Below are 27,321 nucleotides of genomic sequence, written 5' to 3'. Positions count from 1 at the left end.
TGGAAAAGCGCGTACAAGTGTAAATTGCTCTGGGGGTCTTGTTATTGGATCAGTTCTGGAATAATTCCTGGAATCACTCTTTAGTTTCAAAGATTAGATCAGCGTTAAAGACGTTGATAATTCAGGTATTAACCTAATGAATGAGGCCGAGACATTGTATTTTCCTGATACATCGCTGATCTGATCTGATATTTAAGCAGATTACATCTATTCTTCCGGCTTCTGCAGCTGTTTCATCTGGTGTGGATGTAGTGGCTGCGTCCCCTCTCTGTGCCGCTTCCACATGTCTTTATTATTGAGCTCTGCACAGGATTCGGTGCCTGATGTTGGCACCATAAGGCAGGCTGCCCTACATTAGGCACTGATCTATGATCTGATATATTCAGCAGCACTTTTTTTTTTCTAATTCTTTTGCAGGCTGTTTGTACTTGTGGTTCAGCCACTTATCCTGTCCCCAGTATTGAACGTGATCCAACTAAATGTGCAGACTCTCTGTTTTAGTACATTCTCGCACCTCTTCTTTGCATTGTCCTGTTCCTCTGTTACTCCTCCTTCAAAAGTATGCAAATGACCGATGCCATTCTGTTAGTATTGTATTTTCCAAATTTAGTAAATTTCGAATTCCTCCCCAACCTCCCTACCCTCTATTTCTGCTCATCATAGGCCTCTCTATGTGACTGTGGTTTATCAGGGGAAGTGCTCGCACTGCATGCGCATCGGTGTCGCCATTCCCTTATCCGGAAATGTGGTGCGTTTACGGGAAGCCATATCAATGGAGACAAAGATTCCAACAGATCAGGTAAATTGTTTATGGCATGATTAACCCTTTCCCGACACATGACATACTACTACGTCATATTTTGGGTCCCCTTCTTTTACATGTCAATACACTACTCCCATACTAGTACATTACCCCTTTGGTCAGTAACCATGTACATTATTTGCAAGGAGCAGGTGTTTGGATCAGGCTCAAAAATGTATTTGGCAGCCTATAAGACACACTCCAAATTTTGGGGGTGTAAATAGGAAAAAAAAGATATGGTGGTTAGTCTTATAGTCCGAATTTACTGTAACTTTTTACGGTAACTTACTTGGGGGCAAGTGGAGCGGGGTCACAGGACGCAGGTTCGCTGCAGCAGGAGTGGGGCAATGCTGTGGGCCCAGGCTAGGAGGAAAGGGTGTCCTGGCGGTGTTAGGTTTCCGTCCCTGTCTGAGGGGCGCTGGACCTTAAAGGGAACCTGTCACCCCGAAAATCGCGGGTGAGGTAAGCCCACCGGCATCAGGGGCTTATCTACAGCATTCTGTAATGCTGTAGATAAGCCCCCGATGTTACCTGAAAGAGGAGAAAAAGACGTTAGATTATACTCACCCAGGGGCGGTCCCGCTGCTGGTCCGGTCAGATGGGTGTCTTTGGTCCGCTGCGGCGCCTCCCATCTTCATTCCAAGACGTCCTCTTCTGATCTTCAGCCACGGCTCCGGCGCAGGCGTACTTTGTCTGCCCTGTTGAGGGCAGAACAAAGTACTGCAGTGCGCAGGCACCGGAAAGGTCAGAGAGGCCCGGCGCCTGCGCACTGCAGTACTTTGCTCTGCCCTCAACAGGGCAGACAAAGTACGCCTGCGCCGGAGCCGTGGCTGAAGATCAGAAGAGGACGTCTTGGAATGAAGATGGGAGGCGCCGCAGCGGACCAAAGACACCCATCTGACCTGACCAGCAGCGGGACCGCCCCTGGGTGAGTATAATCTAACGTCTTTTTCTCCTCTTTCAGGTAACATCGGGGGCTTATCTACAGCATTACAGAATGCTGTAGATAAGCCCCTGATGCCGGTGGGCTTACCTCACCCACGATTTTCGGGGTGACCGGTTCCCTTTAAGGAAAATGGCAACCCAAGGCGGTGCATGTGCAGATTGAGATTTCTGCTCGCCATTGAGCTGAAATCTCAATCTGCGCATTTGCCGCTGGCAAGTCAATGGACTGCGCTCCTGCCACGGACATTTTCTTGAAGCCCAGGGCCTGCTGCCTCGCACCGCTGGGACATTCCCTCCTCCCAGACCGGGGTCCCCAGCAACACCCCACTCCTTCTCCGCCACTGGCTTCCTGCAGCAATGACCCTGCCTCCTGTGACTCCACTCCACCACCATCGGCCTTCCACCCAGTAATCTACGTTTGGATTATAAGAAGCGCCTTCACTTTCCTTCCAAATTTTTTTGGGAAAAAGTGTGTTTTGGTATTTGGTACTATAACCTACGAATAAGTCCCATATGTCAAAATCTAAAAAAATATAAACAAAATGCCAACACTGCTGTTTTGTCCTTCACCACATTGCCTCCAAAAATGCAATAAAAAAAAAAGTGTCCCAAAACTGTATCGGTAAAAAAAAAAAAGGCCACCTCGCCATGCCAAGCACATTTTTATTCAGATTTTTTTTTTTTCTTTTTCATTTCAACCTTCCTCTCGCACAGTTTTTCAGATGGTAAAATCAATGGCGCCATCTCAAAACTACAACTCTGCCCCCCAAAATAATTCCTCATAGGTTATGGCTCTTAGAGGAAGTAACGAGTGCGCAAAAACAAATGTCAGAACTTTAAAAGCTAAAAACTTAGAAATGATTAAATGCTCTTGTGTGTCATGTGTTGCAGTAATGGCGGCACCGGGTCTCTTTACTGTGTGCTACCTGTTTCCATTTTACATCTTTGTTTCTCCTCTTTCTTTTTTTTATCTTCAGATAGTAATAACTGAAATGTATTTTGATGGTTTCCATCGCTCCTTCTCGGACACTGATGACTTGGATACTATCCAGGAGAGCGACTGTATATTTGCATTCGAGACCCCAGAGATCTTCACCTCTGATGGAATCATAGGGCCGAGAGGTAACGGTTCTGTAGACTTGGGCAGGACAACCCACAGTGCTGCACAAGCGATTTTTGAAAGTAAGGAAAATAGCTGCAAAGTAAGAATACTTTAAAAAATAGTAGTGTTTAATAGTTTTTTTTTTTATTTATTAACACAATGCAAAGTGAACGGACAAAAGAGAAATCTAAATCAAAATTATTTGTGGTGTTATATCTTCAAAGCTTCATCAATTCTTTTAGTTACGTGTGCACAAAGTCCGGGATTTTGTAGGATTTATAATCAGGTGTATAAGTAACCAATTATAACAAACAGGTGGTAATGACCACTAGTTGCATATGTAAATGGAAACTCAGTAACTGAAAGAACTATGTAGGAGGCTTAAAACTGGGTGAGGAATAGCCATACTCTGCTGCAAAGGTGAGGTTGTGGAAGATATGTCAATACACTATGACAAGACTGAGTACTGCAACAAGACACAAGGTAGTTATACTGCATCAGCAAGGTCTCTCCCAAGCATAGATTTCACAGCAGACTGAGGTTTCCAGATGTGCTGTTCAGAGTTTTTTGAAAAAGCACCAAGGAAGACACCGGGGATTTGTCAAGGAAGCATTGGGTAGCAGATGAGACATATCATGTTTAACTCCCTTTCAAATCGGAAGATGTCCAGCAGTGCCATCAACTCAGACCTGGAGGAACGAGTGGGGGCCCAGCTACACTCATCTACTGTTTGAAGAAATCAGACCATACGTGGTCTACATGGAAGAATTGCAGCCAAAAGACATACTTTTGACATGAAAACAAGAGCAAGCGACTCATTATTGCATGAAGATGTAGGAATGGGTGAAGAGAAATAGCAAGTGCATTAGACTGATGTGACAAAATGTGAAATACTTGGCTGTAACTGAAGGCAGTTTGGACGCCGAAGGGCTATAATGAGCGTCTGCAGGGACAGTGAAGCACGGCCAAGGGTCCTGCAGGCTTGAGACTTCATTTCAGCAAATGGATTTGTGGGTTTGGTCAGGATTAATGGTATCCTCAGTGCTGAGAAATACAGGCAGATACTTATCCATCATGTAACACCATCAAGGAGGTATCTGATTAGCTCCAAATGTCTTCTGCAGCAGAACAACGACCCCAAACACACAGCCAATGTCGACTTCCCCAGGCCCCCGAAAAAGTCACTATGTACTGTATGTATTGATATCTTTATGTACGTCCTAACAATCCTCTTTTTGTGATTTACAGATTTCTGAATCTCCATAAATCAGTTTTATAACTGCAGTCACAATATGATAATTAGTTGGTGACTAGTCGAAGGGGCATTGCTTTCCCTGGCCTAATCTTCCCACTAATCATGTTATGAAGACACAGGGCGATCACCAAATGATTGTTGAGATTCACATTTCTCATTTGTTCAATCACTTGCATCTTGTCAATGGCTACAAATAAACAATTATGTCTATTTTTCAAAGCATTCTTATTTTGCAGCAATATTTCTACAGCTGCCTAAAACTTTTGCACCACAGCACTGTAAATCATCGCTGCTCTGTTCTGGGTGTAGATATTTGCACTGGGTTAATTTCTTTGCTTATTTTGGGTTAATTCACACTGCATTTTGCAGCATCCTATGGCCACACGTGTATAGCAAGCCCCTGCATCAATACATCAAATGTATCTACAGGCCTCTGTTCACCTGGTCTCTGCAAAATGTTGCACTTTCTGTACAGAGACGTGCAGAAAGAAAGGCGAAAAAGTACAGCAGAGTTTATGTATATTTTACATAGGGTACAAGTGTGTGAGACATGTGCCACTGCACGCTTGCATCCAACAGAGTTATATCTTCGACAGATGCAGCATCTTTGAAAATTTGCAGAAAGAAAATGATGCAGATTTGCAGCCTTTTTTAGGCTGTGTGCACACATTGCGGATTAGGCTTAAGGTACCGTCACATTTAGCGACGCTGCAGCGATCTAGACAACGATACCGATCGCTGCAGCGTCGCTGTGTGGTCGCTGGAGAGCTGTCACACAGACAGCTCTCCAGCGACCAACGATTCCAGTCCCCGGGTAACCAGGGTAAACATCGGGTTACTAAGTGCAGGGCCGCGCTTAGTAACCCGATGTTTACCCTGGTTACCAGTGCTAATGTAAAAAAAACAAACACTACATACTTACATTCCGGTGTCTATCCCCCGTCGCTGTGCTTTCCTGCACTGACTGTGAGCGCCGGCTGGCCGTAAAGCACAGCGGTGACGTCACCGCTGTAATCTGCTTTACGGCTGGCCGGCGCTGACAGTGCAGGGAAGCAGAACGCCGGGGGACGCGACAGACACCGGAATGTAAGTATGTCAGAGGTGTCAAACTGCATTCCTCGAGGGCTGCAAACAGGTCATGTTTTCAGGATTTCCTTGTGTTGCACAGGTGATAATTTAATCACCTGCTCAGAATGATTCCAGCACCTTGTGCAATGCTAAGGAAATCTTGAAAACAAGCATGGTTTGAGGCCCTAGAGGAATGCAGTTTGACACCCCTGAAGTATGTAGTGTTTGTTTTTTACATTTATTCTGGTAACCAAGGTAAACATCGGGTTACTAAGTGCGGCCCTGCGCTTAGTAACCCGATTTTTATCCTGGTTACCAGTGAAGACATCGCTGAATCAACGTCACACACGCCAATTCAGCGATGTCTGCGGGAGATCCAGCGACGAAATAAAGTTCTGGGCTTTCTGCTCCGACCAACGATGTCACAGCAGGATCCTGATCGCTGCTGCCTGTCAAACACAACGATATCGCTATCCAGGATGCTGCAACGTCACGGATCGCTAGCGATATCGTTGTGAAGTTGGTCAGTGTGAAGGTACCTTTAGGGTATGTTCACACGTTCCTGATTTCCATCCTTTTTTTTTCAGGACTGTTTTTTAAAAAACTGCAGCTCTTGGCAGAAACCGCAGGTCCTTTTTTTGGTCCTTTTTTTTGTCCTTTTTTGATCCTTTTTTTTGATCCTTTTTTTGATCCTTTTTTTATGCAGTTTTCTATGCAGAGTCTGTGTGTTTTCTAGGAAGTTTTTTTAGGGTTAAATGGCTGAAAATACCCTAACCCTACCCCTATTCTAACCTTAGTGGGAAAAAAAAAAAAAAAATTCTTAATTTTTTTATTGTCCCTACCTATGGGGGTGACGTCATTTACTATTTTTTTATTTTGATCACTGAGATAGGTTATATCTCAGTGATCAAAATGCACTTTGGAACGAATCTGCCGGCCGGCAGATTCGGCGGGCGCACTGCGCATGCGCCCGCCATTTTGCAAGATGGCGGCGCCCAGGGAGAAGACGGCCGGACGGACACCGGGACGCCGGGTAAGTATAAGGGGGGGAGATTAGGGCACGGGGGGGGCATCGGAGCACTGGGGGGGGGCATCGGAGCACGGGGCGGTGAGATTGGAGCATGGGGGGGCGGGATCGGAGCACGGGGGGGGCAGCCACACTCCGCCCACGCACTTCCGCCCGCACTTCCTGCTGCAGCGGTTCTGCACCACAAACCGCAGTAAAACCCGCAGATATTTTTTTCATCTGCGGGTTTTACTGCGGGTTTGACCTCACAATGGAGGTCAATGGGTGCAGAACCGCTGCGGCTCCGAAAAAAGAAGTGACATGGTACTTCTTTTTTCCCGCAGCTATTCAGCGCGGCTTTTTTTTTTATTTTCCGCATTGTGGGCACAGCAGTTCCTATTTTCCATAGGGTACAATGTAATGTACCCTGCATGGAAAACAGCTGCGGACCCGCAGCGGGAAAATCGCGGCAATTCCGCATGAAAAAAAGGATCGTGTGAACATGGCCTTAGGAATTTCTGGTGCAGATTCTGCCTCTCCTGGCAGAAAATGCACCTGCGGATTTGCTGCGTTTTTTTGTGCGGTTCTGCAGCATTTTTTGTGCGTTTTTGCTGCGGTTTTCTTGCGGATTTGCTGCGTTTTTTACCCCTGCGGTTTTCTATAATGGAATGGGTACAAAAACGCTGCAGATTCACAAAAAAGAAGTGACCTGCTACTTCTTTTAAACCGCAGCATTTCCGCAGCGGATTTTCCGCAAAGTGTGCACAGCATTTTTTTTTTCTCATTGATTTACATTGTACTGTAAAACAATTGTGGATCTGCAACGTTTCTGCACCTCAAAAAACGCTGCGGATCCGCACAGAATCCGCAACGTGTGCACATAGCCTTTAAAGAAATTGCAGCCAATGCAGTTTTTCCTTCTCATATTATCGGACTGCTGTGGCAAAAACACGCATGCCGCACTGCCAAACCTCTCTGTGGTACATGCATCCACACAGGGCAGATTCCAGTTATATTCAATAGCTGGTATTTGCCTTTAACAGCAGCGATCAGCGCTACCACAGTTTGCTTGTGCTAGCGTATTAAATGCCGCTGACAATCACTATCTGGCCTGGGCATTCATTTGGGTTCCATGGGCCCCTTCAGAGTCACGACAGCCTGCTAATTCTCCTGTGGCGTCCAGCCATAAGCTGTCAGAATCTGTGATTTTTACTATATTCAGCAATGCTGTGGTATTGCAATAAACAGTGCAAGCAAACAAATCATCACAGGTCTGTATTGTCTGAATGGCCTAAATGAATTGTGAAAATAAATAAATATATATATATCGTATTTTTCGGATTTTAAGACGCTCCTGATTATAAGACGCTCCTGATTATAAGACACACCCCAAATTTTGAGGAGTAAAATAGGATATTTTTTTTTGTAATAAAATGGTGGTGCTTCTTATAATTCATTGATTAATAAAAGAAAATCTAAACACGATTGATTTTTTTCTGTTGCTGCCACCACTAAAAAAAAATACAATAAGAAGTGATCAAAACATTGTATCTACCCCATTGGGGTATAAATAAAAACATCAGCTTGCCACACAAGAAAAAATACAAGACCTCATTCATTGATGTAAAAATAACAAAGTTATGGCTCTCGGAAAAATGGTGAAACAAGCAAACAATTGTAAGCCGCTAAAATAGTACAAAAAAATGTGTTTGGGTATCACCATAATCATACTAACCTGGAGAATCATTTTGTCTGGCCATATTCATTGCACAATTGGTGGTGGTAAAATAAAACCCAAAGACAGTCCCTTATGGAACTTAACAAAAAAAAAGTTATAAAAATAAGGAAAAAATATGCCAAAAAATCTGAATCGCCCTTCTTTTCCCACTCAATAGAATAAACAAATGTATCGTCAGTGGAATAATGTTATGACTCTTTGAATATGGGAGGTAAAACAAAAGTGCACAAATGAAAAATTGCCTTTTTGGGTAATATATTTTTATGTTATTTGGATCTTTGTGATACAGAACTCCAAAAATCTGCTGCATGTACAGTACATTGTGAGATGACAACATTCTGGTACTTGCAGCCATTTAGAAAAAAATATTCTGGCTAGCCTCCAATGTCAGGGTACTGCTGTTCAGTCCTTTTTCCTCTATTACAGGAGTCTGTGTGAACAATAACCAGAATTATATAAGGAATGGGATTGATCAGCATCGGTCGTCCCACTACTCTTCTAGCTCCGCGCGGCTTTCTATGAACAGGTTCGGAATAGGAGATCGCATTGTAATCCTGGTGTGTAACAGGTCCTACAGCGGGCAGCATGGCAAGAGGTAAGCACGCTGGGCAGGCAGGATCTATTACAGCTCCTTCTGTAGGATGATGATGTCCTTACTATTTATCTTGTCATCCGCGTAGGTTCGGCCAACCATTTGTTCTACAGTTAGAGAGAAACATCACGTGGGACATCCTGCAAAAAGAGATCTTGGAGAAAATGCAGTATTCCTTGCGGCCCTCAGTCTGTGTTCAGGTGAGCAGTGCCTTTATAAAAGGGGGTAAATTATTAAAAAAGAAAAAAGTCTATCTGCCATACTGCAGCTGAGTCCTATTTATTGAAATGTGTCTGGGTCGCAGTACCAGACACCACCTGTGGACAGGAGTGGAGCAGTTTTTTTTTTTTTCTAATTTTGGAAATGCAATCTAGTCCTTGTGCAGCATAGCCTTATGGGCTAATCAGGTAGCACCCATCCCAGTGCAGCAGGTAGTCGCCTCTCATTACTGACATTGGTTTTTGGTTCCCATAGGTTACTTTTTGGAGCCGTCTGTGTTGGGAGACGCACCACACTGCATTACATGCCATTATGGGCCTTTATGAGGGGTGCAGTTATAAATATATGCATAGTGTCCTATAAAATGTCTGATGGCCTTGTTATCCCGGCGTTCACGCCTCGCTGATGTTTTATGTCTGCTTTGAATGCTAGGTGTGTCCATTCAGCCTCCGGGTGGTTACGGCTGTCGGAATCACTTACCTCTTACCTCAGGAAGAAAAACCTCTGTGCCACCCCACAGTCGAAAGGTAAATCCTTACCTTATTTGCCCCTAAGATACAGAGGAGTGCAGTGTTTTATGGCAGCCTGGAATGCATGGGGCAATTGTCTGCAAGACTCGCTCAGATATGTGATTGCCTTCGGACTTAAAAGAAAAAAATAAAGCGCAAAAATGAAAATTGTTTTGATTAGTTCCATAACTACTTTTTCTCCGGTTGTACCGTATATACTCGCGTATAAGCCGAGAATTTCAGCCCATTTTTTTTAGGCTGAAAGTCCCCCTCTTGGCTTATACTCGAGTCATACCCAGGGGTCGGCAGGGGAGGTGGAGCAGCAGCTGTGTAATCATACTCGCCTGCTCCTGGCGCAGTCCCTGGTTCTCCGGTGCTGGCAGCTTCTTCCTGTAGTTAATGGTCACATGGTACCGCTCATTACAGTAATGAATATGGACCCGGCTCCACTGCCATAGTGGTGGAGCCGCATATTCATTACTCTAATGAGCGGTACCATGTGACCTCTCACTACAGGAAGAAGCTGCCGGCACCAGGGACCGCGCCAGAAGCAGGTGAGTATAATGCAGTGCGTGATATTCACCTGCTCCCAGTTCCACCGCCTCCGCTGTGTCTTCCCCGTCCTCTGCAGTGACGCCCAGGTCAGAGGACGCGATTAGTGTGCACGCCGCCCTCTGCCTGAACAGTCAGTGCAGAGGTCGGGGAAGACACAGCTGCGGCTGTGGAATGGGGAGCAGTTGACTATAGCAAGTGCTGGGGGCCTGAGCGACGATAGGGGAGTATGTGATTTTTTTTTTTTTTTTTTATCGCAGCAACAGCATATAGGGCAAATATCTTTATGGAGCATCTTATGGGGCCATAATCAGCATTTGTGCAGCATTATATGGGGCGTATTTTAATATGGAGCATCTTATGGGGCCATCATAAACTTTATGGAGCATTATATGGGGCTCCTGATTCAATATGGATATTCAAAAACACTTTACCTATTGAGACATCAGTAGGTAAAGTGTTTTTGAATATCCATATTGAATCAGATGCAAAACAAAACTGGGAAAAACAAACAAAAACCCCTAAATAATGTATCTGCCCTAAACATATTCAGTAAGTGGAGAATTTGCGCCTTTCTCCCACATTCTTATCTAGGAAAATGTTCTGTGTTGCTATATACAATGTAATTTTATTCTATTTTTTTTTTAGGGCTCTCAAATCATGTGGCATTGGTGGAGCAGCCCATGTAAAGCTGGTGGTGGAATGGGACCGAGAAACTAAAGAATAGTGAGTTCATAAATTCACTTTGAGTTTTGTTTTTTTTTAGTTGAATTAAAGGGTTATTCCCAACAGGTAATGGTTTCTCATATCCAATGGATAGGCATTAAACTGGATCTGTCAACCGATGACAGATGTTTATGTAATCCGAGAGCATCACGATGTAGTTGCGGACACACTCATTGCAGCGATGTGTCACTTACTGGGCTCTGTGCTGTTGTTTGCATGCAACCAGTATTTGATCAGCATGAGATTATCACTAGAGGACTAGGTGTCTCGCTCCTCCTGGTCCAGTCACACTCCTCACCACTGATCACACTGGTAACCGTGACCCATTCCACTGGTAACCGTGACCCATGCCACTGGTAACTGACCCATGCCACTGGTATTGATGATTGTTATTATTATTTTAAAGGGAACCTGTCAGCAGGATTGTGCACAGTAACCTAACGCCGGCTGAATGTGATTTTTTTTTTTTTTTTTAAACCTATAATATCAGTATGTAAACTAGGGGGAAGGTCAGTAAGGGATCAGGCAGGAGTCTGCATTATGAATATCTAATCAGAGCACTACATGAAGACCCCCACACAGGTCACCCTGGGGCACTAGCATATTGTTAACTCAAAACTGAAAATAAAGATTACACAACAACCACAAGACGGATTTCATCAGCAGGTATCACTGTAATCAGTATAACAGCGCCGACCTGACCCTGTCTGTAAGTTATTGTTCTGACAGGTTCCCTTTAAGTATTTTAGCTTGCTGATATTGCAGGATTTTGAGGGTATGAAATTTAAAATATATAATACATTATGGTTTCACCGAAGCTTTTATGAAAAAATATTGGCGTATAAAAATTTGAAATCACAAAATATTTATGCATTTCGAGGCTGAGTAATAATGTTGTGACTTTTCAGTGGACGGAGCAGGAGTGAGACTGCCACTTGTCAAATTCATGAGGAACAGCAATGTTGTTTCTGCCACATGTCCTACTCCAGTCCATGATGACTGGAGTAAGTGTGGCGAGGTGCACGCCAGTTTGCGCCTCGCCTAAGAGCTGAACGTACTTGATGAACGGAGAACAAGAATGACCTATGATCTCCAACACATCGTAGAACGCGTCATTCGGTCTTTTGTCAGTGGTTGATAACAGAAAACAGAAGAGCGCACGTTTTTTTTTTTTGCATTGGCTGCGATCTCCCAAAGCTGAAGAACTCATGGGCAGTAATAGAACAGAGGAGAATTGAGCAGAATGGTGATTAACCGTTTGCACCCAGGGTCCTTACGCCGCCTTGTCATGTTTGCTAGCTCAGCTGTTGCCGGTTACACCTGTCTGGTTTTCTCACGCTGCGTCTGAAGGCCGTCTACCATCCTGTGATGTTCAGCACCGCTCTGTAATTGCCTCAGCGACATGCTTGTCTGAACACTGTCGAGGCAGGATCGACTTTCCGCTCTTCCTTGTGAGGCACCACGAGGCGCTCATCTGCTGCTGTCTGGAATTAGACAGACATGTTTTGAGTGCGCACAGCACTCCGCGCCGCTCTGCGCGTCAAAACCAAGGTGCTCCGTCATCAGTAAATAAAGCTGCGCCCAATTATCCCCTTCCCAGAATAGGCTCTGCGGGTGCATGGAGCGGGTTCAGGTGACAGCTGTGTTATAGCAGCTCCCTGATCACTTCTGATTAACCACTTAATTGCCACTGTCAATCTCTGACAACGGCATTTAAGTGGAGCAATCGCAAGCTGGGCTTTAAAGGAGGTTGTCAATTCTTCTTTAGTCTGCTTTATTACAGAAAAAAAAATCCCTTAGGGTATGTGTCCACGTTCAGGATTGCATCAGGATTTGGTCAGGATTTTACGTCAGTATTTGTAAGCCAAAACCAGGAGTGGGTGATAAATGCAGAAGTGGTGCATATGTTTCTATTATACTTTTCCTCTAATTGTTCCACTCCTGGTTTTGGCTTACAAATACTGATGAAAAATCCTGACCAAATCCTGATGCGATCCTGAACGTGGACACATACCCTTACATTTTTTTTTTTGTTAAATCACAAAAATGTAAGTAAAAAAAAATATATTTTTTCTTTTGCAACTAAATCTTAAAATTTTACTTCTATTTTTTAATTTACCGTACATTTTTGCGATTTAAAAAAAAAAATAATTTAAGAGATTTGAAATTGCGATTCAGTTTTGCAGCGTCCTTAAAAATGTGCTCTCTGCAAATATAAAATTAATCTGCCACAAAAAATAAAATAAAAAAAAATTGAAATCCAAAAATTGCCATTTTTCTGTTGCAATACCTCCCCCCCTCCAAAAAAAAAAAGAAAATAAAAAAGTTGACTGTACCCTAAAATGGTATCAAAGAAATTGATGGCTCGCCGTGCTAAAAAAACAAAGCTCCAAAGACTTAGTGAAAAAAAAAAAAAAAAGTTGTGTATCTCCGAAAAAGACACAAACCAATTTTATTTTACAAAGTATTGAATTTTTTTCTACCGCTGAAACTAGAAAAAAAAAAAAAGAGAAATATACAAGTTTGGTATCGGCGGAATTGAACCGACCTGGAGAATATTGTCAGGTCATTTTTAGCACAGAATGAACGCCATCAAAATGAAACTGTGTGTAAATGAGCTGAGCCGGACAAACCCCTTTAAAATCATCCAACACGGAATGATGGCTGAGTTGAGCTCTGAAGCTTGAAGAATTGTGAATTCAGCTCCTGACTATAAGAAAAGCAGTGTTACAGATTTACATAACTTTTCAAGCAGAGTCAGTAAAAGTTATCACTGAGGGTTGTCAGTATCCGGCGACCATAGCTACTCTTTAAGAAGAAAAAAAGAAGGTTTGCACTCACCCAGCCCGATAAAACAATAAAGTCTTTATTAGGACATGTGCCAAATGGACAAGGAGATCATGATGACCTCAGGATGACAGCTGTTTCGCGCTCACAGCGCTTCCACAGATCCCGCATCTTTGCTGCGACATCTGTGAATCTGGATGTAAACCCTGAGTCGCCACCTTAAGTACTGATCCATTATTAAACCGCTCTTTCTTCAATATATTTGTTGCCTCTTTCTAAATGCACGCACCCCCCCACGCACGCTCCGTGCCGCAAGTGCTGAGTATTCACACGAACGCTGTGTCACGTTTTGGTCGCACGTTGCTGCGAGCGGCAGAATGATTTGGGAGAAAACATTTAGACTCCACGCGAGTGCGGCTTTAGAGCAGCTCGCAGCAAGAATCAGCCTACCACTTCCTACCTCTCCCTCCTCATTTACAGCATTACCCGGAGTAATGGCATGCTTGCGGGAAATCGCATCTCATCAGCCGCTCTAATCCCCTTCCCCTAAGAACCAATTTTGATGATCACAGGCACGGCAATGACAATCTTCAGGCATTTGCTTTTTAAGCCGTCACGTGTGACTGTGGCGGGAAAGCTTAGACCTCAACCATGTCTTAGGCCACCAAGGGTCTTCTCCCCCATTATCTTGCTAGTATGAAGCCATCGGGTTGCTGGTCTTCCCCTTTGCCTTGTTCCATCTATTCAGGGAAGGGGAAAAGCAAAACAAAAGTGCAAAAACTGGTTCAGGACCTGATCTGCTTTGGTCTGATCATATGAAGGATGTGAGCCGTAGACTCCACTCCTGTTCTCCTGTTTTATAATTCTTTGAAGAATCCCTTACACGATGGTCTCAGCCGCCGCTCTCTGCTTGTTCTTGCAGCCTTTTTGGGAACACAGAAGAAGAATATGTCCCCGATTCGGAGAGCGTTCGCCTGCAGCGGGAGCTCCATCATCAGCCGCAGTGCTGCAGCCTGTCCCAGTGTTTTCAGCTGTATACCAAAGAGGAGCAGGTTAGTGGTCGTTATGGCACCATTAGCGCCAGATTGCTATAAGTTTGTTTGTTTTGGGGTTTAATTTGTAAAGTCGCATTGCATTTGTACAGTTTTTGCTGCCCGTGCTGTGTATTTTATGCACCTGCCTGACCCGCTTGTGCCGCCTATTTGCAGCTGGCTCCCGGCAATGCCTGGCGCTGTCCTCACTGTAAACAGCTTCAACAGGGCAGCATTAAACTCAGCCTGTGGACCCTGCCCGATGTGCTTATACTACATCTGAAACGATTCCGGCAGGTAAGATGGCGTCCGCTCCGCAAAACTAATGGATCACCATAGAACCATTCGCTTCCTTTGTGGTTCCTCTGGATAAGGCTCAGAAAGCTTTACTAACCTCCCGATCCTCCGCTGGTGCAACTACTGACTGTAAATCCGATGTACACATACTAACCGCTAGATCCTGCTCACTTAAAGGGTTCATCTTGTTCAGAAAATCTATTTTTTTTCTGAAATGATCGGGGTAACGGAGTCCAGATTTGGGACCTCCATCAGTTATCTGCATTGAAGGACCCACACGTTACATGGACAGCAGTTCATTTCAGTGGTCACCATGTAATACTGCTTTTTTTTCCCTGTGATGGCGCGGTTGGAAAATTGAAGACTCTCTTGCAGGTTAATCTACAGATTACAGCTAGTTTCTGTGGTCTCGGCGGAAGAATACCCCATGAATGTGTGCCTTACATGGAGGTGTCTGTAACCGTCTTCTCTCTGCACAGGATGGAGATCGGAGGCTGAAGTTGCAGAACATGGTCCGCTTCCCGTTAGTAGGGTTGGATATGACGCCCCATGTGGTCAAGCGCAGTCAAAGTTCCTGGAGCCTCCCATCACATTGGTCACCATGGAGACGACCCTATGGCTTGGGTCGTGACCCCGAGGACTTCATATATGACCTTTATGCAGTGTGCAACCACCATGGGACCATGCAAGGGGGGCACTATACAGGTACGTAGTATGGAAGCAATGATGCAGCAGATGCTTTAAGGGTCACAGGAGCCATCTTGTACCATGTCATAACCTCCATCGCAGCATCCTGCACTGCTGTGGGTATCAGTAGGTAATGGAAACCCAGTAGGAAGGAAATAGAAATAGTAAGTGATGGCCTATTGCTACGATATGTTATCACTTAAAGGGTTATTTCCTTCTTCATAGATGGATATTCTCCGATAGTGTTTGTAAGAATAATCACATTTGCAATTTTCTGCTTATTAAAATTTGTAGCCGTTGTAGAGATACAAATACTACTTTTGTTAGCAGCTCGTTGCCTTGGATACCGACCACTGCTGCTGTTTAGCTTGTAAGTGCTGCACTGAAGCTGGCTGGGATTTGAAGGTAATAGCGCACTCCAGCGATCCCGGCCAGCTTCGAAATACTTCTCAGAAGCTCAATAGATAAGAGCTTGTAAGCACTATGGTCCATTGTCTAGTAGTAGTGGTCGGTTTCCAATGTAAAAAAAAAAAACTGTAAACAAGTGTTTTCTGAAGAACGGCTGAAAATTTTAATAAGCAGTAAATAGAAAAATTGCAAGCACTATCAGACGATACTCCTTTGTGAAAATGGGATTAACTCTTTGAGGATCTTTCGGATACCCACAAATCCAGAGAATGAAGTGGGTACAGCACTGCTTTGGTGCTACAAACTTCAGTTTTTTTTTTTTCCCTGCACAGCGGTGCTCTTGGCCACTGAGCCATGCAGGGAACTAAAGCCATCCCCATCCACTTGAATGGGGATTTGCTCCAGTGGGTGGCTGGCAATGCCCCTGTGAATTCCCAGGATTTGTGGGGGGATCATTAAAATGGTACATTGCTACATATCAGTAGATGGAATATTACCTACCCCTCACACCCCTCAATGTGCTCGTGATTGCAGCTGGAACCCCCCCGTCCTCCCACATGGTGGCATATCCTAGCGATGTGCCATGACTTACTGAGTTAAGTGTAGATAGTTGTATCTGGGAATATATGACAACCCCTCCACCCATGTTCCCCAGCGTGAGAACCGTCACAGATGCCGACTCTTGGTGTAACCAGCGTGTTTCTGTCTCAGCCTACTGTAAGAACTCTGTGGATGGTTTGTGGTACTGCTTCGACGACAGCGACGTTCAGGCCCTCGCAGAGGATGAAGTGTGTAAACCGGCGGCCTACATCCTCTTCTACCAGCGCAGAGCGGCTGTGCCGTCCTGGTCTGCAAACAGTTCTGTGGCAGGTACGTTCTGCTTAGTGATGAGCGAATGTGCTGGTATAAGGTGTTTCTCTATCGCCTCTCATTGGGGGACACATGAACCATGTTTAGCTGTGTCCCTCAATGAAGGCTCCGAGAAACAGATTTTACGGTAAGCATCCAAAAATCCTGTTTTTCCGAACATGCTCGTGTGCTAAGAGTGTCTCCGGCATGCTCAAAATATTTTTTCAAGTCCCCGCGACTGCATGTCTCGCGGCTGTTCATCAGCCACAACACATGCATGGATTGCCAAACAAACAGGCAACCGTTCGCTCATCACTAATTCCGTTTCTGCTGTTATCATGTATGCGCTGTGTTTCTGTTCAATCGGGCAGTAAAGTAAAAGTTATATGTTCAGGTGAGAACTTGATGATCTGCATTCTTGTGCTACGCAGGATCCACGAGCTCCTCCTTATGTGATCACTGGGTCTCAAGACTACCCGGCAGCCGACAACCCAGTATTGCATCTGCTGCCTCTTCCAGGCGAACCTCTTTGGCATCACTAGCGGAGTCTGTGGAACTGACGGGAGAGAGGAGTGAGGACGATGGTGAGAATTAAATATGTCACTCTCATCTGCGAATTTGTGATGGCGGCTTTCAGGTGTTTGTGAAGTTGCTCCGACAAATTAGATAACGATCAGCGATGTCTTTTGATTTCCCCAAACACATGGGCACACAGTGCGACCAAGTGTTTGTGTGGAAGCAAAAGCTGCTGGCGACTGATTGCTTCCCCTAAAAACAAATATCGGGAGCAGGAATTCCAGCTGCCCGATGCTTCTCGGGAGGCCCACATTCACATCATTTGATTGTCCCAGTCCTACCGAGATCAATTTATTCAGCCAACTTTCCTCAAATGTGTATGGAGGCCTGTTCATGGTCTCTCCTCTGCTCCAAACTGTTTGCAGCTTCGCACCCTCAGAAAAGCACGGGGGCTGGATTCGGTGATATTCAAATCAGCGCTTGCAAGTTCTATAGCAAAGAGCCTGCAACCACTGTGTTTCCTGCCTAGGCAACTGGCCACCTCTGAGCAGTATCCAAGGCAATGAGCAGTAAACTTTGGAATTAAGAAACCTTTCTTTCTTGAGAACCGATAGCAATTTATTAAAAATCCTAAATGGCTTGGTTTTGCAATCGGTGTGCAATTTTACCCATTTATTATTTTAAGACAACCCCTTTAAAGGAAGATCAGAAAACCGCTTTACTTAAACTTAGATCGCCATAGAATCTTATTATGATTTTAGTCTGACCTAGTAAAAGCATGGGAAGATCCAAGTATTGAAGCCATAATCCAATTGTGACCTAAAGCTCCGAGAGTTGATAGCTTAAGGGTTTTTTGCTCCTAATCTACCACATTTTGTGGTGACTATAACAGACACACAAAAAATATTTCGGTTAAAATTACTCAAAAAATTACCAAACTTTATTATTAAAATCCACAGACACTGGTGAAAGAAAGTGAAATATGCAAAACCATAACCCACATGCATGCTGTGCAAAAGAGAGCACGTAGCCCTGAACATCTAGCAATAAGCATAGTATAGTCCCTTGGCCCTATACGATATATCAAAATACAGAAATATTAATGTATAAGAAGATAGGCTAGAATACACATAAAAATAATCTACTGCTAGGTCATAAATAAATAAATAATAAAAAATCTTTATTTTTATATAGCGCTAACATATTCCGCAGCGCTTTACAGGTGGCACACATTATCATCGTTGTCCCCATTGGGGCTCACAATCTAAATTCCCTGTCAGTATGTCTTTGGAGTGTGGGAGGAAACCGGAGTACCCGGAGGAAACCCACGCAAACACGGGGAGAACATACAAATCTTTGCAGATGTTGTCTTGGGTGGGGTTTGAACTAAGGACTCCAGCGCTGCACGGCTGCTGTGCTAACCACTGTGCCAGTGGTAGAGACCATCATAAACCCTCATCAAAATGTATCCTCCCTAAAACATGTATGCAGGAGTATAATTACACTCCAACACCGATGGTCATTACCAGTAAGCAGACGCAGTCTAGATGTCCAGGAGAACGCGCATCCGTCCCCATTTTGTGGTGACTGACGGGTCAGTTTGTCATTCAGAAAAATGGTGACCGCCCCGTGTGAGCTTTAGTAGCTTAGTTTTCATTGGTGTTTGTATAATGAAAGTATTTGTCGATCTTGTATTTTGTATACATGGACTTGTAATATATTTCTCCTTCCTTAGGTGGCTTCTCTTCCCGGCCGTTTGTCCGCAGTGTCCAGCGTCAAAGCTCTGGCCGAGCTTCTGTCACCAGTCCTCTTGTCTCCAATGAGAATGGTTTTAGGCCATCTTGGTCTTTAGCAGCAAAACTCCACCTGCGTGCAGCCACTTCTTGCCGTCACCCTTCAGACTCGCCAATACACGGGTCTTCCCTCGGCAAGATCGGTGAGGCCGATGACCACGTATCAACATCCTGTTTCGGAAGCCTTCGCAATCTGTCCGGCAGCCTCCATGATCACCTTGAAGGGGTTCGGCGTGAGCATCGTGCATCATGCCGGGCACCATTGGCAGTAGCTGAATGTGCAGCTAAGAAAGATCCAGTGGCTAAGAAAACTGTGCCTGCAGAGCCCATAGTAAAGACTGCGGCAGAGCTGGTAAGCAGTAACCCACTGGATCCTATAGATAACAATAACCACATCGCCTTTGTTGATCAAAGTGATTCTGTGAGTTCATCCCCCGTCCGCGAGTCGCCACAGAGCGAGGAAATGCAGACAAAGAAACCCGTGACCAGTAAAGTGTCAACGGGGCAGGAGAAGACAACACGGACCCCAGAAAAAGAAAGTAATAAGACATCTTCTGCACCTAGCAGCAGTGGGAAACCGGTCTCCAAAACCAAGAGGAGTGAGGTCAAAACTCCTACACGTCGTTCATCCACACAGCAGAAGAAAGACCCCGGGAAACCACAGGAAGCCTCCACCCCTGTGTCTCAGCCGAGGCCAAAATCCTCAACTTCTGCACATGTAAATACTTCTTCTCCAGCACCGAAAAAACCTGCTCCTTCTTCTAGAACCTCTTCTATATCCAGCTCCTCCAGTAAGCATAGAGCACCCGAAAAGACTCTCAGCAGGGAGACATCTAAAGTAAGCCTGGGTTCAGACAAAGGCTCCATCACCAAACCCAGCAACACCACCCGTGTTGCAAATCCCAAGTGCAACGATATCCCAGCAGATAGTCGGACTGTACGAAGTTCCTCCATGGCTAGCCTCCGCACACCTCAGACCGCAGCACGGTCTAGTCTCAAGCGAGACAGCAAGTCAGAGGAAAAGGGACTGAGCTTCTTTAAGTCTGCTCTAAGGCAGAAGGAGAACAGGCGATCGGCAGACTTGGGGAAGACGAGCCTTTTATCTAAAAAAACATCAGGAGCCAAGGGTGTAGGTCAGGAGAAACCAGAAACTGCGCCGTTGTCACCAACTGCTGAGGTCACCCCAAGTCCAAAAAAGCATTCTGCCTTACCTCAAAACAAAGCCAAGTCTTCCCCTGATGAAAGACAAGCCCAGTCATCGCCTGGTGGGAAAAAGACTTGTGATAAGTACCTTAAAAAACTCCCTTCTTCAACAAAGCCATTGCCTAAAGCCCAGTGACCCAGGGTGCAGGGGCAGCCGCACAAGTCCTGACTGCAGGTACCTGCAGGAGACGCTGTCCCTGCCTACGCTGTTGTATGGGAATGTATGCACTTTTTCTTTTTAATCTTTTGTGGGATAAGGGTCTTGTCCTTGTATTCTCCCAGCATCGCTTGCGCATGGAAGTTGACTTTTGTTGCGTCGATCCTGCTGGAGTGAGCCATGCCCCTTACCAGCAGCTGAACTGTATTACTCCGCCAGTCCTGCTGAACATTGCCCGCTTGTCCTAAGTCTCAAGGGAAGAGGAGGAAACACTTTGATTTCTCTTCTGCCAACAGAATGCTGCTCTTTATCTCTCTCTTATCTTTCTTACCAAAGCCCGGCTGTGACTCCTTAGCATAGAGAGGAGTAGGACGGAGGTTGGGCGACTTCTCTGGCTACGGAGGAAACGTTCCTTTCCATCTTTCCTTGACGTTCCGCACTGCTTACCCTTTCTGGAAGTCAGCAGAGCACTTTCTCTCTCCCCATCAGGCTCTTCTCCATTATCCCATTATATCCCCTGCATATAGTTAATCTGCCGCCATGTTGACTTCTCATATCCCGCTCTTAATATCTTATTAGTGGTGTTACTCTACGTCTACATATAGAGGTTAATTCTGTAAACTAGCCAATGCCCGGTCAGCTGTTAGACCTCCCGGGTATTGCCTTTCTCCCGTTGTAGTGGTAGTTTTTGCCCCGTATGATAACGTACCGCTTTTCGCCCTCTCATGTTATAGTCATGCCGCCGGCCTATGCAGTACCATGGCACTGTATAATGCTACTTAATATAAAGCGTCGGTAAGCACAGGGAGGGTCGGACTGTAAACCTCACCGCCAATCCACGCTCCATATACACCCGATAATAACGAGCTCTGAAGCTGCTCTAATAAATGCCGACCAGCAAGACTGATGGCTGGTGCTCTCTCTGCAAACACGCTTTGGGCCTATGGTAATGTATGGCATACGGTTTTATTTCTTACAGTGTTGGGGGCTTATCGTAACCTATTAACGACGGATTGATTCCATATTTCTTCTTCTCTCTTGCACCATCCGTTTTTTTTATTTTTTTAAACCACATGTTTGACCTCAGGAAGGAATTGTGATATCCCAGGGCAGCCGTTGTAGCAGTATTGGATATTCCACGATCATTCGTCACAGAGGAAGACTTTATAATACATTTCGTGTACAGCAACTGACATTCCTAAAAGGTTGGCGTTTTAGCGCAGACCACCATGTCTGCCATTTTTGATTTGCCAATCACATGGTGCTCCCCCTCCATTAGTTTAGTGACGAACGTGCCGAGTACGATATAGTAGAACACTACAAATTCCTGGTGGGCACAAAAGTGAATTGTTTTTTTGTTTTATGTTTGTTTTTTATTCATCTGTTGTATCTTTTCAGTGCTGCTCGAGGGCGAAAAAAAAATTAGTGAAATAGTACTTGTGTACTTTTTGTTGTTCTCGTTTTTATAGCACAGGCTGGCCCAGTACTGGACGCACGGCCGGACCTCTCCTTAATCTTCTGTCCCCTTTTTGCTCAGGCCCTTTTTTTTTAATTTTTTGCATGGCAGTGTTTGAATGTGCACGCACTTGTAACCTATGCAAACAAATAGTGGCAATTTTCTCGGTGCTCTCACCTCTTCGCAAGTGTCCCAGTATCTCTTCTCGTGTGTTTGAGGGTCGTTATGGCCGCAGAGTGGTAACTTTTACGTTTTATCACTTGGCATCATTGGTTATTGTTGTGGTTTTTTTTTTTTTTTTGCATAGTTACGTTACTGCAGCCATTTTTGAGGCTGAACACTCCCAAGGTCGTCATTTCTAATAACAGGGCAGGTTTTTTTTTTTATTCTGGTCTTTGGCTATGGACGCATAGAGGGTTTTTTTGAGGCGTGCAGAAACTTTCCATATCTCAAAGACTCAGAGTTTCTGCTCCACAGCTTTAAGTCGATTTGCATTGGAATAAAATGGGGCTCGTTTATTAAAAGGTGCACACTGCTTGTAAATTGGGCTTGTCTTTAAGCCAGGGAATGAAATCTACTCTTTCGATCAGCGGGCATCAATTTCCACAATTTTTTTGTACCATTTTTTTGGCTTCTTACATATCTGTGGTCATATCCAGACCCATTCTTTCCTACCAGTTTTCAAAAGTGCCATAAAAAAGTTGTAAATTGTAGTGCAAATATGGCGTTCATTGCAATTTTCTATATTTCCATGACCCAAGCAGTGCAGAATAAACAGGAAAGTTCCCTTCAATCACTCCGACTGGTTATTTACGCCTGGCTCCTTGCTTGGCATGTTGATTGGCCCATCTTTCAGGACGAAGGATTACTGGGCTCATAAATTCTGCCCAATTTCTATCATGCAGTAATTTCTCGAGTTCTATGCCCGTGGGGGCAAATGTCGGTATAACTCCTCCTTACTGTGGCTTTCTGGTTCTCCTCTTTTAGATTCTGATCCACAACTACAGAGAATAACTTTGTACAAATGGCACCTGGTAGCCCGTGTGGCAGAACTGGGAAGCCAGATGGCCCCCATGCTCTGCCATACTGGCTATATGGGCAAGATCTTTGCCCTCTTTCCGGGAGTTTAATAACTTTAGTCTGGACTCCGAGGGTTCTGATGCAATATAACGAGCCATGCATCTGCTTTTTAGTTGAAAGGAAGGCTTTCAGCCGTAATAAGAATGTCTCTTGGTTGTCTCGTTGGGGGACACAAGATCAATGGGTTAATAAGATGGCACTAAGAATACATCAAGCCGACTACTCTTACCACCAAGGTAGACCGGGGCAGCCGACACTCGGTTACGCATTTTAGCTTAGTGTCATTCGGAGGCAGACATGTGTCTGAGTTTCAGACCTGTCTTAACCTTGGGTGCGCTCAGTAATTGCATTAGTTTTCTCACCCCAGGGACAGCTTTAAGACATCCCGCACTTCCTGTGTCCCCCAATGAAGATATTTGGTACTCACCGTAAAATCTTTCTTGTAGTCTTCATGGGGGGACACTGCACCGTCCCTGCTTTTACACTAACTTAATAACTGGGTGTAGTCGGGTGCGGAGGAGTCCCCCTTTTTTTTTTTTTAAAGTGCATTCTGAGTATCGGCCTCCAGGTGGCAGTATATTAACTAAAAATAATTCATTTTTATTCACTGAAAGCAAGCAGAGACACCAAGACGCTAAGGAAAATAGCAATTTTAATAAAAAAAAACAAGACTCTTTTTGGAAACTTTATGGTCTCACTCAATATGTCGTCCTTTTCCATTTTCTCCATGCTGCTCCACAGCGGTGAAATCCGTTTCTTCAGCAATATACATTAGTGCTCTCTTGTAAGGCTGGAGGAGCTCCGAGCTGCAAATGCAAATATTATGCAAATCTGTGAATTAATTAAAAAAAAGAACCTAAAATCTGCCACACTATAGACCGGACCCAAAAGGTTAAAGCGAATGTCACGTTTTAATCGGCTCCTCTAAATGTTACGCAGTCTCCTTTGCATAGCGCGGTCTCATTTTCATCGTCCTTTGACTTTTGGCAGTGTTTTTTTTTTCTGCCTAGCGATCATTGCTCTGCCCCAGGCTTTCAAAGTCAGTGTCTCGTGCCAGCTGTACAAGGTCGCTTTTTCCAAGACCTTATCGATCTAATAACTGGCGGCAGAAACTTGGGATGAGAAGCAGAATGTGAAATTCTCTTTACTGTTTAGGTTGTAGAGATTATTGCATCCTTGGGTCATTTTATTGTCCAGCCGTTTTATACCACGCACTTCACATTGGATGAGTATCTGACAATTGTCCCCTTATTTTAATGATACTTTTAAAGTGAATCTCCACCTTTTCATCATTGTGGGTTTTTTTTTTCTAGGTCCAAAATCTTATACTGATTTCTTTAATCTATATTTACAGCTGCCAAAAGTTAATCATTCTCATACAGTGCTCCAAATTCCATGCAGAAAAAAAAAAAAAAACAATTGTAGCTATCGGTAGCCACCACTAGAGGGAGCTTATGAACTTACTGCATACTGTTTACTTAGAACCCCATAATAAAACAATGTGCAGTGAGCGCCCTCTAGTGGCAGATGCAGGCAGCCAAAATTTCACTATTTATCTGTACAGGAGGGGAATTACATGATTGCAACTTTTTTAAAGGCCTAAAATCATTTTTTTTTCTCTAAAAGGTTCACATATATGGCATACTCCATACGTTTGGACTTTTCTACACCATAAAAATAACTTCAAGCCTTTTATCTATCCCTCTTACGTCTATGCATGGGATTTGGTGCTCTGAACATGATGGTATTGAAGACTGGACATTCACTTTAGGCCTAAAACCTTTTATAAAGGTTTTTTTTTCTGTTTTTGTATACTTTTAGAGCATGTTGCCCTTGTATGCTGCTTGCAAATAATTTGGTGACGTGCATTTTATATCTTTTAGACCCTTTTTTATGTTTTTAAGGGCCCAGAATACTAAGTTTTTCAGAACATGAGATGTTCAAAGAAGAGGTAGAGATGAGCAATTTGATTTGCGCTGTCCGGGGCCAACTTTGTCCAGGCTTTCATGGCAGCCTGAACCTCGCTTCTGCTGCTGGAATCATGGGTCCTTCTTGTGCTTATTAGTCCCTGAGAATAGAGTTTTTGCGAATTAATTTGCAAAGCCCGGTCAATCAACCTCATCTATAATACGTGGCCATCGGACGGGAGTGCTGAGAAACGCTTCCTGACAGCCAGGGCTCTTCTTTTGATTAGCCGGTCAGGTGCAACGCCACAGTGATGACATTACGCCATGTCCGCTAACCAAAAGAGGCGTCAGGGATGCAGTCTAGTAGGAGGTGGTTCTCAGGACTCCCGTCAAGGGCCACAGATTACTACCGGGTTACGCAAATTTATTTCCAACTCTACCTAATATGCAATAGCCTCATCACTAGACCTCACCCGACAGTGTGATGTGGGTATCGCCACCATGGCAAACGCCGCCGGGCCTAGTAAGTGGCACGTGCACCGAGGATGCTGAGCACCGGACTCAACCCCCACCACAAGACAGCTCAACTCAAATTGCTTATTTCTGTGGAGAGGCTGTTGCACCCTTTGGCAGTGGCATCATTACTACGTTACACTGGCCATACACCTTAGATGGGTTTTTGGAGGGGGCTGGCTGACCATCTAACGTCTCCCCATTTAGTGATACCAAGTTTGATTCAATACCTGTTCACGGGGCATTCCTAAAAATCTCGTCTAGACCATACATTTGCTTTTCGCTTTGCATGCCAGTAATACATTAAGAACAAGCGTTGGACCCGGGCTGTATATATCTACCGTGGTTATTCTGGCACCACTCTTACCCACAAAGCTGTGTGCGGCGGCCCAGCTCAGTCCCCTGAAATGAAGCTGAGCTGCAATACCAGACACCACTGTTGGACAAGAGTGGCGCTGTTTCGTGCAAACGAGAAAAAAGAATGAAAATGTAACGAAAGTGAAGTCGTACAGTCTGTAGTGTCATCTTTATTCCTCTATTATCTGACTGCCAAATACTTGGGTACATTTACATCGGGTGTTTCTTGATTACTTTAAAAATGTTTTCATATTTCTTTTGCTGCTTAAAAAACGGATCGACGTTTCCTTCCAATGTATGAAATGGTTTGCCGCCTCCGTTTAATCGTCTCAAGCATTGGTTTGTCGCTGACCACTTTGAGGGCAACGACACCATTGTGCTGGCCATCCACAGTCTGGTCTCATGGCGGCTACGGAGGGCAACCTTTTGGTCTAGTTCTCCGCCATGAAAAACTGTCATGCACACGGCACTGATGACGAGAATAATGCTGCTCAATGGTTTTCCCCCCTATCTTACAATGGAGGTTGCAACCTTTACAACACACTACATAATAGCCCCTTCTATGGTGCGGTAGTCCATGGTCAGGACCACAGGTCTCGAAAAGGATGCGACTTCTTATACCTCCTGTCGAGAGCAATTATGGGTTTCTTGGACTTTTCTCAGCCTTTCCACCTTCTTTCGAGGACAACTTGTATGTGCGACCCTTCTGGTGACACTGGATTCATATACGGCTGTGACCGGCTTCGTTCCTGTATTTTCTTTTTTTTTTTTTTTTTCCACAGTGTCACTACCAATTTGCCTTCTCATTGATGCAGTATATTATAATTTGTGTTTTTTTAATGTTTGTTTTACTTTTGGTTGTAAATATTATAAAAATTGCTACCTGCCGGTTTGGGAGAGGGTGATTGATGGACACATATCGCTCGCCTTCCCATTCCTCTCCTACTCTGCTCTTTGGGAACACTGGTTCTAATAATTTCGGGCCTGGTGCATGACGGTGTAACAATGCCTTTTTATTTATTTTTATGTTTTATTATGCCAGGTGAATGCACTTTTAATATGCAGAATTTATATTTTTTACGTTCAAGAATGCTTCTTTGTGGGAGACACGTTTGATAACCTGTAGTTGAGAGTATTATAATGCGGTAATTAAAAGCATTAAAATGGACAAAAATAATCCAGACTCGAGAGTTGTCTTCATTTCAAGCTCTGCGCGCTGCTTTAAGGTAACGTCACATTTAGCGACGCTGCAGCGATCTAGACAACGATCCCGATCGCTGCAGCATCGCTGTGTGGTCGCTGGAGAGCTGTCACACAGACCAACGATGCCGGTCCCCGGGTAACCAGGGTAAACATCGGGTTACTAAGCGCAGGGCCGTGCTTAGTAACCCGATGTTTACCCTGGTTACCAGTGCTAATGTAAAAAAAAAAAAAAAAACACTACATACTTACATTCCGGTGTCTGTCCCCCGGCACTGTGCTTTCCTGCACTGGCTGTGAGCGCTGGCTGGCCGTAAAGCATAGCGGTGACGTCACCGCTGTAATCTGCTTTACGGCTGGCCGGCGCTGACAGTGCAGGGAAGCAGAACGCCGAGGGACGCGACAGACACCGGAATGTAAGCATGTAGTGTTTTTTTTTTTTTTACATTTACACTGGTAACCAGGGTAAACATCGGGTTACTAAGCGCGGCCCTGCGCTTAGTAACCCGATGTTTACCTTGGTTACCAGTGAAGACATCGCTGAATCGGCGTCACACACGCCGATT

At 44.6% G+C, this 27,321-nt stretch overlaps 1 protein-coding gene across 2 annotated transcripts in view; it reads left to right on the top strand.

Annotated features, from left to right (window-relative positions):
• The window catches only part of USP31 (ubiquitin specific peptidase 31), a 48,681-nt gene extending 21,949 nt beyond the window's left edge, over positions 1–26,732 (top strand). Inside the window, exons 5-16 of one of the 2 annotated variants that reach the window (XM_069734349.1) lie at positions 664–799; positions 2,725–2,869; positions 8,343–8,511; positions 8,597–8,708; positions 9,160–9,254; positions 10,437–10,514; positions 14,224–14,353; positions 14,510–14,629; positions 15,109–15,334; positions 16,436–16,594; positions 17,005–17,157; positions 18,825–26,732. In XM_069734349.1, the coding sequence (XP_069590450.1) occupies positions 664–799; positions 2,725–2,869; positions 8,343–8,511; positions 8,597–8,708; positions 9,160–9,254; positions 10,437–10,514; positions 14,224–14,353; positions 14,510–14,629; positions 15,109–15,334; positions 16,436–16,594; positions 17,005–17,157; positions 18,825–20,221 (2,920 nt within the window). In that variant the 3' untranslated portion in view covers positions 20,222–26,732. The remainder of the gene's footprint in view (positions 1–663; positions 800–2,724; positions 2,870–8,342; positions 8,512–8,596; positions 8,709–9,159; positions 9,255–10,436; positions 10,515–14,223; positions 14,354–14,509; positions 14,630–15,108; positions 15,335–16,435; positions 16,595–17,004; positions 17,158–18,824) is intronic. The other variant, XM_069734350.1, reaches the window with a different exon arrangement.
• Positions 26,733–27,321: the final 589 nt, after the last annotated feature.

The sequence above is a fragment of the Ranitomeya imitator genome, chromosome 7 (genome assembly GCF_032444005.1).
Source record: "Ranitomeya imitator isolate aRanImi1 chromosome 7, aRanImi1.pri, whole genome shotgun sequence".
Taxonomy (NCBI): domain Eukaryota; kingdom Metazoa; phylum Chordata; class Amphibia; order Anura; family Dendrobatidae; genus Ranitomeya; species Ranitomeya imitator.
This window is presented reverse-complemented; position numbering and strand designations above follow the sequence as displayed.